Below are 19122 nucleotides of genomic sequence, written 5' to 3'. Positions count from 1 at the left end.
TAATGTTACATGTGAGGTACCAGTCAAAAGTTTGGACACACCTACTCATTCAAGGTTTTTTCTTTATTTGTATGATTTTCTACATTGTAGAATAATAGTGAAGACATCAAAACTATGAAAAATCGAATTTATTTATATAGCCCTTCTTACATCAGCTGATATCTGAAAGTGCTGAACAGAAACTCAGCCTAAAACCCCAAACAGCAAGCAATGCAGGTGTAGGAGCACGGTGGCTTGGAAAAACTACCTAGAAAGGCCAAAACCTAGGAAGAAACCTAGAGAGGAACCAGGCTATGAGGGGTGGCCAGTCCTCTTCTGGCTGTGCCGGGTGGAGATTATAACAGAACATGGCCAAGATGTTCAAATGTTCATAAATGACCAGCATGGTCAGATAATAATAATCACAGTAGTTGTCGAGGGTGCAGAAAGTCAGCACCTCAGGAGTAAATGTCAGTTGGCTTTTCATAGCCGATCATTAAGAATATCTCTACCGCTCCTTCTGTCTCTAGAGAGTTGAAAACAGCAGGTCTGGGACAGGTAGCACGTCCGGTGAACAGGTCAGAGTTCCATAGCCTCAGGCAGAACAGTTGAAACTGGAGCAGCAGCACGGCCAGGTGGACTGGGGATAGCAAGGAGTCATCATGCCAGGTAGTCCTGAGGCATGATCCTAGGGCTCTGGTCCTCCGAGAGAGAGAAAGAAAGAGATAATTAGAGAGAGTATACTTAAATTCACACAGGACACTGGATAAGACAGGAGAAGTGCTCCAGATATAACTGACTGACCCTAAGCTACTGCAGCATAAATACTGAAGGCTGAGACAGGAGGGGTCAGGAGACACTGTGGCCCCATCCGATGATACCCCCGGACAGGGCCAAACAGGCAGGATATAACCCCATCCACTTTGCCAAAGCACAGCCCCCACACCACTGGAGGGATATCTTCAACCACCAACTTACCATCCTGAGACAAGGCTTAGTATAGCCCACAAAGATCTCCGCCACGGCACAACCCAAGGGGAGGTGCCAACCCAGACAGGAAGATCACGTCAGTGACTCAACCCACTCAAGTGACACACCCCTCCTAGGGACGGCATGGAAGAGCACCAGTAAGCCAGTGACTCAGCCCCTGTTTTAGGGTTAGAGGCAGAGAATCCCAGTGGAGAGAGGGGAAACGGCCAGGCAGAGACAGCAAGGGCGGTTTACTGCTCCAGAGCCTTTCCGTTCACCTTCACACTCCTGGGCCAGACTACACTCAATCATTTGACCCACTGAAGAGATGAGTCTTCAGTAAAGACTTAAAGGTTGAGACCGAGTCTGTGTCTCTCAAATGGTTAGGCAGACCATTCCATAAAAATGTAGCTCTATAGGAGAAAGCCCTACCCCCAGCAGTTTGCTTAGAATTTAGGAGGCCTGCGTCTTGTGACCGTAGCGTATGTGTAGGTATGGTCAGCAGGACCAAATCGGAAAGCTAGGTAGGAGCAAGCCCATGTAATGCTTTGTAGGTTAGCAGTAAAACCTTGCCTTAACAGGAAGCCAGTGTAGGGACGCTAGCACTAGAGTAGTATGATCAGATTTTTTGGTTCTAGTCAGGATTCAAGCAGCCGTATTTAGCAAATAACACATGGAATCATGTAGTAACCAAAAAAGTGTTAAATAAATCAAAGATATTTTATTTTCTTTGAAGTAGCCACCCTTTGCCTTGATGACAGCTTTGCACACTCTTGCCATTCTCTCAACCAGCATCATGAGGAATGCTTTACCAACAGTCTTGAAGGAGTTCCCACATATGCTGAGCTCTTGTTGGCTGCTCTTCCTTCACTCTGCGGTCCAACTCATCCCAAATCATCTCAATTGGGTTGAGGTTGGGGATTGTGGAGGCCAGGTCATCTGATGCAGCACTCCTTTACTCTCCTTATTAGTCAAATAGCCCTTACACAGCCTGGAGATGTGTTTTGGGTCATTGTCCTGTTGAAAAACAAATGAGCGTAGTAGACATGCTGGTTAAGTGTGCCTTGAATTCTAAATAAATCCCAGACAGTGTCACCAGCAAGCACTCCACACCATCACACCTCCTCCTCCATGCTTCACGGTGGGAACTACACGTGTAGAGATCATCCGTTCACCTACTCTGTATCTCACAAGACACAGCGGTTGGAACAAACATCTCAAATTTGGACTCATCAGACCAAAGGACAGATTCCCCCCAGTCTAATGATGACTGCTTGTGTTTCTTGGCCCAAGCAAATCGCTTCCTAATATTGTGTCTTTTAGTAGTGGTTTCTTTGCAGTAATTCGACCATGAAGGCCTGATTCATACAGTCTCCTCTGAACAGTTGATGTTGAGATGTCTGTTATTTGAACTCTGAGAAGCATTTATTTGAGCTGCAATCTGAGGCTGGTAACGCTAATGAATTTATCCTCTGCAGCAGAGGTAACTCTGCGTCTTACTTTCCTGTGGCTGTCCTCATGAGAACCGGTTTATCATAGCGCTTGAAGGATTTTTCAACTGCACTTAAAACCCTATTAAAGTTCTGGAAATGTTCCGTATTGACTGACCTTCATGTCTTAAAGTAATGATGCACTGTTGTTTCTCTTTGCTTATTTGAGCTGTTCTTGCCATGATATGGACTTTGCCCTATATTTGGTAAAAGACCTTCTGTATAACACCCCTACCTTGTCACACAACTGATTGGCTGAAACGCATTATGAATGAAAGAAATTCCACAAATTAACTTTTAACAAAGCACACCTCTTAATTGAAATGCATTCCAGGTGACTACCTCATGAAGCTGGTTGAGAGAATGCCAAGAGTGTGCAAAGCTGTCATCAAGGCGAAGAGTGGCTACTTTGAAGAATAAAAAAAAAAAAAGATTTGTTTAACACTTTTTTGGTTACTACATGATTCCATATGTGTTATTTCATAGTTTTGATGTCTTCACTATTATTCTGCAATGTCGAAAATAGTACAAATAAAGAAAAACCCTTGAATGCGTAGGTGTGTCCAAACTTTTGACTGGTACTGTATGTACATCATGTAGCTTACCTACCTACACAAGATCCTCTATTTCATATTCCAACAGAGTGCAGAAGCTCGTGTTCATTCAGACAGATAGTTCACTTGCAGTTGTTTGGTAACCCTGGCTCGTAACTTTGAGACAGACGGATAATGTAGTGTTAGCGTGAGTTTCCATTTGTGTGGCAGGTAGAACACTGAGTCTTGCTTGGTTGCCTTAAGGCACCGCCATGTCGGCTTTGCACAGGGACACCGTCAGCATGGTGATGGAGATCCCTGGTGGGATTTGGGGGATTCTGGCAGTGTAGGAGCGAGGCTGGAGCACAGGCAATGGACTGAGTCCTGTCTCTCTCTAATCGTCCATGGACAGACTAGCCCGGGGAGAGAGAAAGGGAATGGGGAATGAGAAAGTGTGTGCGCCCGCGCATATTGCATTCACAATGTCTGTAAGAGAGAAGTCCCCTGGGAATTTGTTTGGCTGGGTCTGAAAGTGCCTGATGCCCTCGGCTCTCCCCATGTAGCCTCCCCAATTCCAAAGCTCCTCTACACTGCTTTGATTCCACTGGTTAGTGTTGGTAGCAGAAGCCTTTGAAACATTAAGTGTGCTTTCATGTCTAAATGTAGTCCTCTTCCAACTGGAAGGGGCATATCAGTCTAGTGTCAGCAGCATAATGCTGTGAGATGTCAAAGTTTGGGGCTACAGGGATATGAGACCTTAGGAACACATTCTGAGGGTTAAAGGCACAATCTGTCATTTCAACAGCCTACCATGCCATTAAGAATCAATTGTATATTATTAATCACTATTGACTAAAATAGAATATTACAGATTTAGCATTTAAAGGGGATTGTACTAATGGACTAATGAACAAAATACCCAAATACATTTTTTTTTTAATGGACAATCCTTTTAAGCTTAGATCATCTGTCTATGGATCTGGAACATTTAAGTAAGATTGAGATCATTTGAATGGAGAATAAGAGCAGAGATGTGAAATGATGTGATAACATTGGGATAACATAAAACATAATGGAGGTCAAACGTTGAGGGAACGCTTTTTGTCCCGTTACTGTAGGATGAGCCAACAACAGGGATGGACCCCAAAGCCAGACGCTTCCTGTGGGACTGCATCCTGAGTGTCATCAAAGAGGGACGCTCAGTCATCCTAACATCACACAGGTATGTTCTCTTACTGTTTTAAGGCACCTCTCAAGTTAGATTTGGGAGTGTGACTCTAATTTGCGACTTCCTGTAAGTTGGTCCTTTAAGCTCTTGGATCTGAGTTCAGAGTTAATATGTGCAAATGTATGTATACACAATTATAGTGAATGGGCCAGGTGGAGTGGATAATGGTGCAATTACCAATATGACACACTGTAACTCAAACTAAGAAATCCAGGAACTAAAAACAAACAACGAGATGGATAGTACTTCACTACCCTCATGTTTATTCATGACTCCATTGTGTTCTCTCTCCAAACTGCAATATTGTTTTTAAATCTTTAACTTCTTATGGAAGCGGGTGATACGAAAAAGGTTGTACGGTTTAGTTTGTGAATCCATTATCACCATTCCATATTGTGTTATTTTTCTGAGAACAAAGTACATTTGTTGTATTAGTGATAGCTGGTACACAGCTCAGTTGCGTCCAATCGTCCATATTGCAACCAGGTGCTTTTGTTGGTCAAGCGGCGCATTTGCCAGGTTTTACATGATCATAATACTAATTGCTCCATCCCTCAGCAAAGCTATACAAAGCCTCCACCTCAGCAAGAAATGAACCGGGCTGCATCCAGAATGGCAGCTGAAACACAAAACAAAAATGTACAGATGTTCGACTCCGCTCCCCCTAATTAAGCTAGGGCTGTCAAAGGAGAGGTCCTAAAAGGATCACCAGAGCCCGGGAGCCAAACATCCTGCTCTCTGGACCTGAACCAGGCATGAAAAATTAGACCCTCATCTCATGCTTCACGAACAGCGTGAAGCGAATCCCAGCTAAAATAATTATTCAGCTGAAAGTTGTCCATTTGCTGCAGTATTTACCACAAAGCTGGAATGTGGATGCGGCATGCATATTTCAAAGACAGGCCAGATGTGTCTTGTTTTTTCTTCAAAGAAGGAAAAAGACAGTACTTGAACATTGGTCATGAATTTTACGGGCAGTGTATTCCAATAGGATCCTTCTTACTGTGTGGAATAGAGTCGACTTTATTCTGGTAACTTTCATGGAAATATATACAATATATAAACAAGTAAGCCTTGATTTGGCAGTTAGCATTCTCAAACACACTTTCCCACAGATGACTCAGTTGTTTGGAATGTTCTTAGGCATTACTATGGGCCTACAGGAACAGTATGTGTGACCCACCACCTGGATTCGGTCCTACGTAGCAACATTATACCAGTGTTTTTTATATTGGATAAAAGTAGCGACTCAGAGATGGTATGTCATACACTGCATTTGAGGAACAATAAGACATTGAAAGCTGATAAACTCGTAACCCCACTTTTGAGAAAATGGCCCTTGAATGTTTTGGTACCTACTGGGAGAGCTCTTCTTTGTCTACACCCATTCAGCATCGTTCACACCCTCTTAAGCCTTAGCCCCACCCACCTCTTTAAGGATTCACGTGAGGCCATGTGCTGAACAGAGTGAGTAGTGTAGTAAACAACCAAAGATTTCAAGACTAAAAGTAGTAAAAGTAGTAGCCTACAATTAGGAAAAACTCCAGGTAAAAATACACTTTATCTAGTCTTTGGCCTATATCTTAATCTGACTTTTGTACAGGTCATGTTGTTCTTCACATTGCCGCTTCTGGTAAACACACACTAATATCAAATACATTCTAAGTTGATTTGTCACATGCATAGGATGCTGAAGGTTTTGACCGTATAATGAAATGATTACTTGCATATTATCGTAGCAATATCAACAACTGTTATAATTATTAGACGATGCTTACCCAGACACACTTGTCTAAATTGATGAGTTATGTGAAAAAAATATTATAAACACCCCCCAGCCACATCTATCTAAGTGGATGGGTCACTATTGTCTAGACATACACACATAATACTTTAGATGGCCGTAATCACCCCTAGACACACCTGGCTAATTTGATAGTTCATGTAATCAACTGGAGAAGTGGAGTCTTTTCTTTAGACATGTAGCTAGGTAGCAAAAACATTGAACTGGCATGATCCCAACTCATACTACTACCAATACAATACTACCAATACAAATGGATTGTCATAGCTATAGTATGAATCTGTAGGTAGCTAGAGCTAACCAATTAGGTTCAATGGTAGCTAGCTAACATTAGGCTATAAATAGCAATGCAAATAGTTTTCTGATTTGAATAAAATTACTACACAGATCGTACACATAATGTTAGCTAGTGAGCCAGCAACAGTACACTTTAACTTGCAATGAAAACAACGTTCTGACAAAAGTTAGAAACCTATAGTATCTGAATATGTAGCTAGACTCTTACCCGTATACATGGATGAACGCTTCACGGCAGTCTGGGAACCATTTAACTCCATTTTGGTTTGTAGCTGCATCTTGTTTGGCCAGCGTTGTGTCAAGTCACTCCGGTTCACACTGACCGGGGCGTGTGCAGAAAGTAGCCCATCGCAACTTTTTCCAATTGATCTGTCGAGAGCGCCTGCTAAATTCAGGGCATCAAAGATGTTGAGAAAAGTTGCAAACTTTTGTAGTTCTCAATGGCTAAATCAGCAGTAGAAAGGGTTATCAACACATACTGAGAGCAGCTCACGTTATAGACAGAAGTATGCGACATGGCAGACCAATCCAAACTCATCTCCTGGCATGTCCAGCCTATCCAATATCTCAGCCAATCGTGGCTAGCAGGAAGGTTCCTCCTTTTCCTGGCAAAACCAACTAGGCTTGTAATTTAACAATTGTATTAGTATTTACAGATGGAATACAAGTTTGTTCTTAAGGCACATGAAAGGTCACATGTTCCAGAAGGCATTTCTACCAACAACAAAAAAACGTATTTTGATGATAAAAATGTTAAAAAGTTCCTGTGATGTAGTGACATGCGACATACACCTAGCTTCCTGAAACGGGTCACATATGGCATGTTACTAATCAGCCCTGTGGGTACGGAAAGGACATTGGGTGTCAATTGAATATAGCAGCATGGGATGGAGAACAACCAAACCAGAAAAAAAATCTTACTGACTTGTTTTGTTTCTGCAAGTCTTTTGACTAACGTTTGTGTAGAGTAGAAAAATTGTGCCCTATAGTACACATTTGAACCTTTCTCTCTCTCTCTACCTCTCTCCCTTTGTCTCTTACAGCATGGAGGAGTGTGAGGCCCTATGCACGCGCATGGCCATCATGGTGAATGGACAGTTCAAGTGTCTGGGCAGCATCCAGCATCTTAAGAGCAGGTGAGGCCTTGACAGCGGCACTAACAGCATGGCCACAGCCTTAATGCTCTTAATGGGAAAAATCCAATGCAATGTACATCGAGTGAACAACCTCAATTTGTCAGGGCATGGACTCTACAAGGTGTCGAAAGCCTTCCACAGGGATGCTGGCCCATGTTGATTCCAATGCTTACCAGAGTTGTGTCTAGTTACCATGCCCCGTTCAAAAGGTACTTAAATATTTTGTCTTGACCATTCACCCTCTGAATGGCACACATCCATATCGCAATTATCTCAAGGCTTAAAAATCCTTGTCTCCTCTAATTCATCTACACTGATTGAAGTGGATTTTAAAAGTGACATCAATAAGGGAACGTAGCTTTCACCTGGATTCACCTGGTCATTATGTCATGGAAAGAGCAGGTTTTCTTAATGTTTTTCCACACCCAGTGTTTAACAACCTATACTGAAGCCCTGCGAAATGAGTGACATACAGAAACGCTATTGAGCTTTAGCCTTAGGTGCACTCACATGTACAGTACAAAGGCATGATGCTATCCAAGGTTTGTCTGTATTTTATGAAGGCCAGTACTAGGGGATTCCAGTATTAAGCAACAAGGCCCTAGGGGGTGGAAAATATACCATGGCTAAGAGCTGTTCTTAAGCATGACACAACACAGAGTGCCTGGACACAGCCCTTAGCCGTGGAATATTGGCCATATATCACAAACACCTGAGGTGCCTTATTGCTATAATTATAATATATATTTTTTATTTAACCTTTATTTAACTAGGCAAGTCAGTTAAGAACATTTTTTGTATTTACAATGATGGCCTACCCGGGCGACGCTGGGCCATTTGTGCGCCGCCCTATGGGACTCCCAATCACAGCCGGATGTGATACAGCCTGGAATCAAACAAAGGACTGTAGTGACGCCTCTTGCACTGATTTCTTGGTAGTTCTCAATAACATTATGGACATTTGGTCTAGTCTTAACGGAGCAACCCACCCTTTCCGTCTCATAGCTGTGACATGAGTGTGTCCTCATTTCGGAGTCTTTGGGAAATCTGAGATTGATATGTCCATTCTTTTTCCTCCAATGTATGCGTTCAGATGCCATGAACACTGTGATAAGCAACATTTTGAAATGTATTTTAAATTGAAGAAACTTTATTCAATGCAACATGGTGAAGTAAACAAATATTAGCCTACAATTCCATAGAGTGCATTAGCATTAGTCTTGATGTATTATGTTAATACCGCATGTTGTTTTTTTCCCCCTTTAATGATGTTGTAGTAAACAAGTATTGCTATTATAGTATTTTACAGTACAGGGTTAGAGTTAGGGTTCTATCTATGTAAATAACACACCTTGATTCTTCCCCTCATTCACATATTGAATTGAATGACTAAGCGTCGTCCGGGTTAGGGAACGGTTTGGCCGGGGTAGGCCGTCATTGTAAAATAAGAATTTGTTCTTAACTGACTTCCCTAGTTAAATGTTAAATCAACATGAATAAATAATGTTTATGAACATTTATCCTTCTCATCCATATTACTGTAAAGCAGGGTTGCCAAACTAAGTTTCCTGGGGTGGGGTCATGGGACCTTTTATGTTTTTACCCCTTTTTCTCCTCAAATTTGTGGTATCCAATTGGTAGTTACAGTCTTGTCCCATCACTGCAACACCCGTACGGACTCGGGAGAGGAGAAAGTCGAGAGCCATTTGTCCTCCAAAACACGACCCTGCCAAGCCGCACTGCTTCTTGACACACTGCTCGCTTAACCCGGATGCCAGCCGCACCAATGTGTCGGAGGAAACTTCACAATTGTTTAAACAAATCTATAACGGCACATTAGGTCGTGATGCTTTTTCCTAGAAACAATCTGTAAAATGCCCGATGATATCTTCCTCTCTATGACATTCAGAAGCTGAGCTACACATTCTAAAGTCAGGACTTAGCTTGGGAAGTAATGTTTTGCAACGTGTGACTCTGTCGCTATCATTTATCTATTCACTTTCTTTAAAAAAGAATATGTATAATTAAATTAAGGTTTCATATACATTCTAATAATTATTTAAAAAATAGCAGATTAACATTTGGGGAAATCGTGTCGAGACTATTTTCCCTATTCATTATTATTACTTAAAAAGCCTATCTAAAAGATGTCAATAGTCTTGGTAAGCTACGTAGACTTGCAGGAAATGAGTTTCAAAACAACAAAATGTTGGTACGTCGCTCAAATGAAGATTGTTGGTGGTGTATTTAATAAACAATAACACAAAAGGTTGGGGAACCCCTGCTCTAAACCACAAGATTTTTTTTTGTTGTGAAAATAAATCCTTCTTTGACTCTTCCATCTTTACCGTCCTGTAATGGCCTTTATACATGCCTCTTAACACATTTAGTCAGGCTCCATCTCCAATCTCCCCCTGACCTTAAACCCGGCACTTAAGTATGCTCTCTGATATTCACCTGACATTTTCACAAGGCCAACCCCCTTTTGGGCCATCTCACATATGGTGATGAGGGTGGCAGTGGTGGGGTGGGGCCATCCATTATGTTGGGCTGGGGGGTTGACATTATTACAGCAGTATTGTGTGATCTTCTAGGAGGACATTACAGACTAAAGGGACGAGGGGGGGATCCATTTTACAAGTCAGAGAGTGGGGAGAGGACGAGTATGGGTGGAGGGGATGGAGGAATGTATGCCTATGTTAGGTTTGATGCTGAAATGAGCAAAGGGTGTCAAGGATATTTCCCATCAAGAGGGTTGATGTCATATCATCTCTGTAGCCGTTAAATCAGAGAAAAGAGAGCGAGGGGGGACAGAAGAAAAGGGAGAGAGAGGGAAGGAGAGAGGAAGAAAGCAATGGCCTTACCTATCCCTCCAAGCTGTTGGTGTAATTGACAGATCCTCTGTGTCAATGACTTCCTGTCCTCGGGGACAACAAGGCCGCCCTATAAATCATTTGAGAGACACTGTATAGTTACGGGATGTGGAAAGAGGGAAGAGGGAGGCGCTGAATGGGTTAACCCGTGCTCAAGTCTACTGTATAGTCTATGCTGTCAGCCACAGCCAATCAATCACTAATTTCTTTCACTTCATAGACCAAAGCCGGGGGGGAATAGATAAACGTTACATGTGCATTGACAGTTTTTTTGTTAGTAATTTTAGGTCACGTGAGTGTTTTGGGGTGTGGCTGTTGAAATGCTATCGCTCAGTTCTTGCGACACAGTGAATAATTTCTAATTAAGCGTCGCTATCTCTTTCTCGGCTCATGTAATTCATGTTTCATGAGGTGTGGGCCCCGTTAATGACTCTCCGCTGTTTTCCTTTCCACTCTTCCCCCTGCTACGCGCACCCATGAAATGTGTCCCCAGTGTGTGTGTGTGCGGGGTGGGGTGGGGGGGGGGGGGGTTATAGCAGAGACAGGGGGAGGGTGGTAGCAGAGCGTTTGATCGACCATCTTTAATGTCAAGCTGCGCAAACCACTCGGCAATGTAATCTATCCACATTTACCTGTGGAAGCATGGCATCGCTTTTCTTCTGCTTGTTTATGTGAATGGCTCGGCCATGCTGTGAGGGAGGGGTGTGTTTACGCAACAGCTCACGATTACCCAAGTTGTTGCAGATTAGGAGACGGGAAGATTTCCATCTGCGTGTGACTGGAGGGGGTCGAGGCAGGTGGCGAGCCGCTGTCACACAGTGGTATTAAAGACCGACCTGCATGATGGGCGGGGCTATTTTTTCATCATGGGTGAGAAAGAGTGTGGAATCTCTCCACAGGGTGCCTCTCACATTTTGACTCCGCATTGTGTGTGTCATACATGCTAGTCCACCTTCTTCCTCTCCATCTTCTCGTCACCCCACCCGCACTCCTCCTCCTCCTCAAACTTCTCGTTACATTACCTTTATGTATTCATCCTCCTGCTGCCTCTCTCTCTTTTTTTTTATCTCTCTCTCGCTCTACTTCCCTCCGCCCTCTCGCTCAGTTGGTGATGGAGCATCAACCCACCCTTGTTTGTGCTGCCCCCTTCAGGCCACACCGATGACCTGTCTTCCCACCTTCTCATTGGAGCTGCCTGGCTGGCAGCCTCATTGTTTTAACAACTCACCCCTGTATATCAATCAGGTCCAAAAATGAGCAAAAATTGCACCATTCAAATCGGAGAGAGACCTCTTAACACAGTTAGGGGACAGATAATGTTTGAAGAGGACGCCCTCCATTATCTGGGTTGATGATTGTTTTGTCCCTCTCTACCCACCTGCCCCACGACCGGGTCGGCTCTGTAGCATTTCCAATCAATCATTCGTCGGAGGAGAGAATTTCTGAAAGCCAAAAAGAGAACCGGGGAGATAAATAAGTGGCTGTAAATATACTTTTTACAATGCAGGAGCGTCGGATCCAGTCGAGTCCCAGGTGTTTAGTAAAGTGAAATGAAGTGCACGGCCGTAAAAAACCTTCCATCGCGCCCATATAAGCTGGTCAGGGGAAAGGAGGGAAGGACGCGGGAAGCTGGTGTTCTTTTCCTGTGACTGACATCCTTCATATTTATTGTTTTGCATTTTATTAGGATCCCCAATTAGCCTGCTGCCGAAGCAGAAGCGGCTCTTCCTGGGTTCCAAACAGGAAATGAAAACGTAACATTCATATGTCTGGAGGATAAGGGTTTATGCGGGAGCTATATTTCGCTGCATCTCAACGTTTTTTCCTCCGTCCTTACTTTGAGACCCAGTGCCGTCACAAACGTGAGTTTCATGTGTTTAAGAAAACCTGAGTATACAAAACATTAAGAACAGCTGCTCTTTCCATGACAGACTGACCAGGTGAATCCAGGTGAAAGCTATGATCCCTTACTGAAGTCATTTGTTAAATGAAGGGGAGGAAACAGGTTAAAGAAGGACTTTTAGGCCTTGAGACAGTTGAGACATGGATTATGTATGGTGCCATTCAGAGGGTGAACGGGGTTTGGTAGTAGGTGCCAGGCGCACCGGTTTGTGTCAAGAACTGCAATGCTGCTGGAATTTCACAGTTTCCAGTGTGTATCAAGAATGGTCCACCACCCAAAGGGACATCCAACCAACTTGACACAACTGTGGGAAGCATTAGAGTCAACATGGGCCAGCATCCCTGTGGAATGCTTTCGACACCTTGTGTCGTCCATGCCCCGACAAATTGAGGCTGTTCTGATGGCAAAAGGGATGCAACTCAATATTAGGACTGTGTTCTTAAAGTTTGGTTTGCTCAGTGTATATTTCCACACTGAGTTTGGAATGATATTGTGAAAATGAGGATAATGCTCTTTTAGTGTAAGAGCTGTTTGAAAAGACCGCCTGAAATTTCAGCCTGTTTTGGTGGGATAGAGTTTTGGCCTGCCCAGTTAATAGACCAATAGGAAAAAGTTCCAAACCTCTCTGCCAATAACAACACATTTTCCGTTTAGCTTTCCACTCAGACCACTCCCAGACAGTGCACAATTCTTGCTTGAGAAATGGCTCTTATCTAAGAAGCTATTTGTTTTTGTACCATTTTAATTGGAAACAATCCGTCAGGTACTTAATTGCTACCCAGACAGAACTGATTAGATATTGAGATATAAACAGCTGCGTTGGACCTTTAAGGGGGAAGAGTGAAATGAAATATAAACGAAAGCTGCGAAGTGCATTTAATGCATTAAGGTAATGTTGCGCACAGCGCCAGAGTTTTATAAGGGCACCTAAAAGTTGTGATCAATCTAAGGAAGTTGCCTTTGAGATGTCTAGTAAATTTGTGGATTGACTATGTGGATTGACTGCGTTGCACCGTGGCTAAGGGATACATTATCTAACTGACTGTTAGTGTCTGAGATGGATGGGAAAACAGCAGCCCTTAGGGTTTACAATGCATCAGCTGTTATTAATACCCATTGCACATGGACAGATACAGTGTGTGAAATCCTCTATGGCCATCGAAAGCATGTGTGTGTGTATGCATGTGGTGTCTGTTTATGAGGCATATATCATGTGTGCGTGTACGCTTTGAAGTGTGTGTGTGTGTGTGTGTGTCTGTGTGTGTGTGTGTGTGTGTCTGTCTGTGTACGTGTGTGTGTACGTGTGTGTGTGTGTGTACGTGTGTGTACGTGTGTGTACGTGTGTGTGCGTGTGTCTGTGTCTGTGTGTCTGTGTCTGTGTCTGTGTGTGTACACGTGTCCGTGTGGATTCATGTCTGTCTCTCTGAGTGGAAGCGCGTGTGTGTCCATTTCAGACCTCATCTGAGCAGTACCATATGTATTTTCAACTCCAGCCTTGAATAAAACATGCCTCTGCACCATATATATCCATCGCCCGTGGCTTCTCCCTGCTAGGGAGCTTCAGTGATGACCCTTACAGGCGACCTCTGTGTGTGACCCATCGAGGACTTCCTGCCTGATCAAAGCACGGCCACCCAAGCCTGGGGTGTGACTCCTTTCCCCACTCCCTTCAACCCCCCCCGGACACCAATATGGGGGGTGTTTGATGACCTTTTCCCTCTCTTCCTCAATCTTTTCAAGGGGGGAGAGATGGGAGAGGAGAGTGTAGAGGATAGATGAGAGATGGGATAGAGGAGAGCAAAGAGGAGAGATGGGAAAGGAGAGGTATGAGAGGAGAGATGAGCGAGAGGAGAGATGAGGGAGATGGGAGAGACTGGAGATCTAGAATTTGCCAAACCAAGTCCTTTGTCCTTTGAAGAATGTCTCTGGTGGTAAATTGGATACGTTGTAGTAACGTCGTTGCGTGGTAGACGTTACTACAATGTTACTGTCTGTTCCTTCCTAACCTGCGTTTGCAGCTGCGGTTGCTAACTCAACGGCTAGGAGATATCACTTCTGTAGTGAATAAGAGTTCAAAGTTCATACCATTCGCAACCAAAGCTCATGCTGATGTTGGCTTCATTCTGTAGTTATTATCTGAACCATTCTGAGATCGCCCTCATATCCTCGAAACAGCAAGTTCTATTGTCGTCAAGGCTTTATATAGGAAGGGAGAAGAGGGCGTGTTTGAAAAGTTTTTTAGCCCATTTTCTAGCCCTTCACAGAGGCGGGCCACTGAGTGAGCAGCCCTAACTTATGAAAACCCGCATCTCACATTTTAGAAGCTAAAATCACATTTTATCCCGTCACAAATAATTTCATATTCAAACATTTAAATTGAACAACAATTCCATGTGAATCCGATAACTCTGATGTGTAGACTTTCCACTGTAGAGTTTATGTCATCTTATCATTGATGAGAATGTCTCAGATGACAACCAAACTGAACTCATATTCATTAAGTACCACTGCATATGTTCAATTGTTCGGATTGCCAGAATGTAGTTCATTTCCCCCCACCTACTGATGTTCCCAGAATCTCTATGTTAACCAAGTTTTTTTTTAATGTAACCTTAGTAGGTTAGAGAGAGGAAAAAGGGGGGAAGAGGTATTTATGACTGTCATAAACCATATCCCCCAGGCCAACGTCATGACACATGGGAGAGGAGATATTGGAGAGGAGAGAGGAGAGGAGATATTGGAGAGGAGAGAGGGTAGGAGATATGGGAGAGTAGAGGAGAGATGGGAGAGGAAATAGAAGGGAGAGAGGAGAGATGGGGAGAAGAGTTGGGAGAGGAGAGATGGGAGAGAAGAGATTATGTAGAAGAGGAGAGATGGGAGAGGATAGATGAGATGGGGGAGAGCTGGGAGAAGAGAGTAGAGAAAAGAGACAGGAGAGGAGAGACGGGAGAGTAGCGGAGATATGGGAAAAGAGGAGAGGAGAGAGAGAGGAGAGATGGGAAAAATGGAGATATGGAGAGCAGATAAGGGAGATCGGAGAAGTAGGAAAACAAAGATGGGAGAGGAGAGAGGAGAGGAAGGATAAGAGAGGTGAGAGATGGGATAGAGGAGAGATGGTAGAGATGAGATGGTTAGAGGAGAGAGGAGAGATGGTTGAGAGGGGAGGAGAGGAGAGATGGGAGAAGAGGAGAGATGGTAAAAGAGGAAAGGGGGAGATGGGAGAGGAAATAGACAAGAGGAGAGAGGAGATGGGGAGAGGACAGATGATACAGAAGAGAGAGAACAGAGGAGATGAGAGATTGGCTAGAGGAGAAGAGAGTAGAGAAAAGAGATGGCAGTGGAGGAGAGGAGAGAGCAGAGATGAGAGGATGGATGAGAGAGGAGATGGGATAGAAGAGAGCAGAGAGGATGGAGGAGAGGAGAGATGGGAAAGGAGAGAGGGGAGACGAGACTAGAGGATAGATGGCCAGAGAAGAAAGGAGAGATTGGAGAGATCTCTCCCTCCCTTGCTCCACACTGCAGATAAGCGCAGCACACCAGCAGCTCTCGTTCCCTTTCTGAAGCTGGAGGTTATGTGTTTTAAATGACACGGGAGGGGGAAGATGAGAGATTGGAGAGAGGAGAGATTGGAGAGAGGAGAGAGGGGAGAGATGGGAGAGGCAAGATGAGAGAAGCGAGCCGGGTGAGGATGGATTGGAGAGGAGAGATCATGGAGGAGAGTGACTAACAAAATCAATGAGTCCCCGGTCAGTAATTCAACCATGATTGCTACAAGTTTAGATAGCTGGCCGTTGGACTAATTTACCAATCTAAATAAATCTTAGCTGACGAGCTAATTAAGTGACTGTCAGTAACCAGGTTTCCATCCAACTTTTTTATTTGTGTAAAGTACATGTTGGATAAAAAAATGTCATGACTGTCCTGACAGAAAAAACAAACATTTTTCTGTATACTTTCCAAATGTAGACAAAAAAAGACACGCTAGATAAGGTGGGATCTTTTTATGTCGGTAAAATGAAAGATACAAGTAATGTTGTTGGAAACGCTTTTATGTGCAAATATTGATATAACAACCATCATATCAAAGTAAACTTGGAGTCATGCGATGTTCTGTGGTCCTCCCACTATGACTCGTCTGGAAAGCAAGCAGTTTATTAGGGCCAAAAGTATGTGGAGATTCCTTCAAATGAATGGATTTGGCTATTTCAGCCACATCCATTGCTGACAGGTGTATAAAATTGAGCACACAGCCATGCCATCTCCATAGACAAACATTGGCAGTAGAATGGCCTCACTGAAGAGCTCAGTGACTTTCAACGTGGCACTGTCATAGGATGCCACGTTTCCAATAAGTCAGTTTGTCAAATTTCTGCCCTGCTAGAGCTGCCCCCGTCAACTGTAAGTGCTGTTATTATGAAGTGGAAACGTCTAGGAGCAACAACAGCTCAGCCGCGAAGTGGTAGGCCATATAAGCTCACAGAACAGGACTGTCGAGTGCTGAAGCACACAGCGCGTAAAAATTGTCTGTCCTCGGTTGCAACACTAACTACAGAGCTCCTAACTGCCTCTGTAAACAACGTCAGCACAATAACTGTTAGTCGGGAGCTTCATGAAATGGGTTTCCGTAGCCGCACACAAGCCAAAGATCACCATGCGCAATGCCAAGCTTTGGCTGCAGTGGTGTAAAGCTTGCTGCCATTGGACTCTGGAGCAGTGAAAACACATTCTCTGGAGTGATGAATCACGCTTCACCATCTGGCAGTCGGACGAATCTATATGTGCGCTCTTGGCAACAGAGCGCAGCTACTATCTACTATGTCAATACCCGAATGGGTACACTCACTATATAACGCAACATTGTTTGTGAGAAAACCATGAATAGAGTTGAAAATGTTATAGAAACCCATTGTACTTCTTTTTTTTATTCAGTGCATGGGAATTTAACCGCAAAAGGTATTTTAACGTGCACTATGTCATCACTCCCAGCCTTTTTTCTGCAACAAGTCAATTTGATGGAAACACATCTCTAGTGGTAAAATGTGCATGTTGTTTTTATGCCGATTTTGAAAGAATGCCAAGAGTGTGCAAAGCTGTCATCAAGGCAAAGGGTGGCAACTTTGAAGAATCTCAAATATAAAATATATTTTGATTTATTTAACACCTTTTTGGTTACTACATATATGTGTTATTTCATAGTTTTGATGTCTTCTTTATTATCCTACAATGTAGAAAATAGTAGGAATAAAGAAAAACCCTTGAATGAGTAGGTGTGTCCACACGTTTGAATGGTACTGTAGGAACAAGTGGTCAATCTGGGATTGGGCAAACGATTGATGAGGGAAGACGATAACATTTTACATTGTGGTCGAGATGATTTTCTATTCAAATCAAATTGTGTTCGTCACATGCTTCTCAAACAACAGGTGTAGACTAACAGGGAAATGCTGACTTACGGGCCTTTCCCAACAATGTAGAGAGAAAGAAAATAGAGAGATAATAGAAGAGCGAAAGCAGAAGTAGTAAATCCACAACGAGTGATGATCACTTATATTATTGTGAGACGACCGAAGGGCAGAAATTGGAAAATGAATAATACATACCGCCACTCTCCTTTTGGAGTGTAGCAGAGAAAATAGAGCACAGAGAGAGAGCGAGAGCTCATTGATCAGCCTATTCTTTCTGCTGCTGGGGAGCGCTGTTTGATTACACATGTACGCCTGAAACCTCTTCTAGCGACGCCCCCGAGCATTATTGGATAAAAAAAAATATCTTGTCTTCGCTGAGCTCAGCACCTCTGAAAGCTCAGCTGCGCCTCGCCACTCTGAGTGCCGGCCGATTTCCTGTCTGGCTCGATCCCATCGCTAAATGGAGGGGCGTTTGTCAGACTCATGATGATTGGATAAGAAGGGTGGGATTTCAGACGACTTCTACTCAGACTGGCTTCTCTGTTGACTTGGCTCTTTGTTCATTCAAACTTTGTACTGAAGGCCTATTTCAAAATGCTATGAGAAGAAGTCCACAGGACTGTGTGATCACAGAGAATTGGACAGATAAGTCACGGATGATAAAGAATAGTAGATCTTCTCTCTCATTTGTGATTTCCTATTTAAATGTTGATGTTCCATTCTAGCAATCAGAGGAATGAAGATTATGCGTTTTAATCTAGGATTTCAAATAAAGTATTCAATCAGCACAGAGATATGGCTTGTTATTAGGTATAATGATGTATTCCCATTGAAAGGCTCTGGGAGTTGTATTTGGCATTGGATTCTACATTGTATGCTAGTATGGACATTGAAACAATGCCTTAGTACAGCTGAGGCTAACACACCACTTCTCTCATTACTTTTAAGAGGTTGCTGCCTCTCCTTGCATGTAGCACTTAACAGCCTCCAAAGACATTTTCCACGACTAAATATAACATTAGGGGATTCATTAAGCAGAAAACAATGGTAATAAGAGTACTAACAACAAAATAACACTAGTCTCACTAGACTTAGCATAAAAGCCAAGGAATGTTAAAAGCTGGTTGCCCAATCCAGCTTTGAGGGAGCATTTAATGTCAAAGTTAGAATCATATTTTGGTGGTTTTTATTTGATGTGCCGGTGCATTGATTGGGATTTGTTTGAATTATTAATGTCAGAATACACAGTGTAACTAAATAGACAGTGAATGAATGCACAGCGCTTTATACAAATAGATGTGATGAGTGAATCTCATCATATGCTGATGTGCCTTAAGTAATTCATTGAGGTGTTTGGAACAATGCTTTTGTTTGCACATTCTTAAGAGACCTGGAAATAATTTGATAAGTCAGATTTATCTGATTTTGGATTCACAATAACAAGTCATTACTAGGCCTCATTGCCTCAAAAGAATTAGGTAGGAGTATGGCAATCAGTTTTTCTG

At 43.2% G+C, this 19122-nt stretch overlaps 1 protein-coding gene across 3 annotated transcripts in view; it reads left to right on the top strand.

Moving 5' to 3' along the window:
• Positions 1-19122, top strand: part of LOC110531729 (phospholipid-transporting ATPase ABCA1) — a 227524-nt gene that overhangs the window by 196663 nt on the left and 11739 nt on the right. For all 3 annotated transcript variants that reach the window (XM_021615071.2, XM_021615074.2, XM_021615072.2), the window contains exons 47-48: positions 4090-4193; positions 7344-7436. In XM_021615071.2, the coding sequence (XP_021470746.2) occupies positions 4090-4193; positions 7344-7436 (197 nt within the window). The remainder of the gene's footprint in view (positions 1-4089; positions 4194-7343; positions 7437-19122) is intronic.

Source organism: Oncorhynchus mykiss, chromosome 9 (genome assembly GCF_013265735.2).
Source record: "Oncorhynchus mykiss isolate Arlee chromosome 9, USDA_OmykA_1.1, whole genome shotgun sequence".
NCBI lineage: Eukaryota > Metazoa > Chordata > Actinopteri > Salmoniformes > Salmonidae > Oncorhynchus > Oncorhynchus mykiss.
Note: the sequence above shows the minus strand (reverse complement) of the source record. Positions and strands in the feature narration are given on the sequence as shown.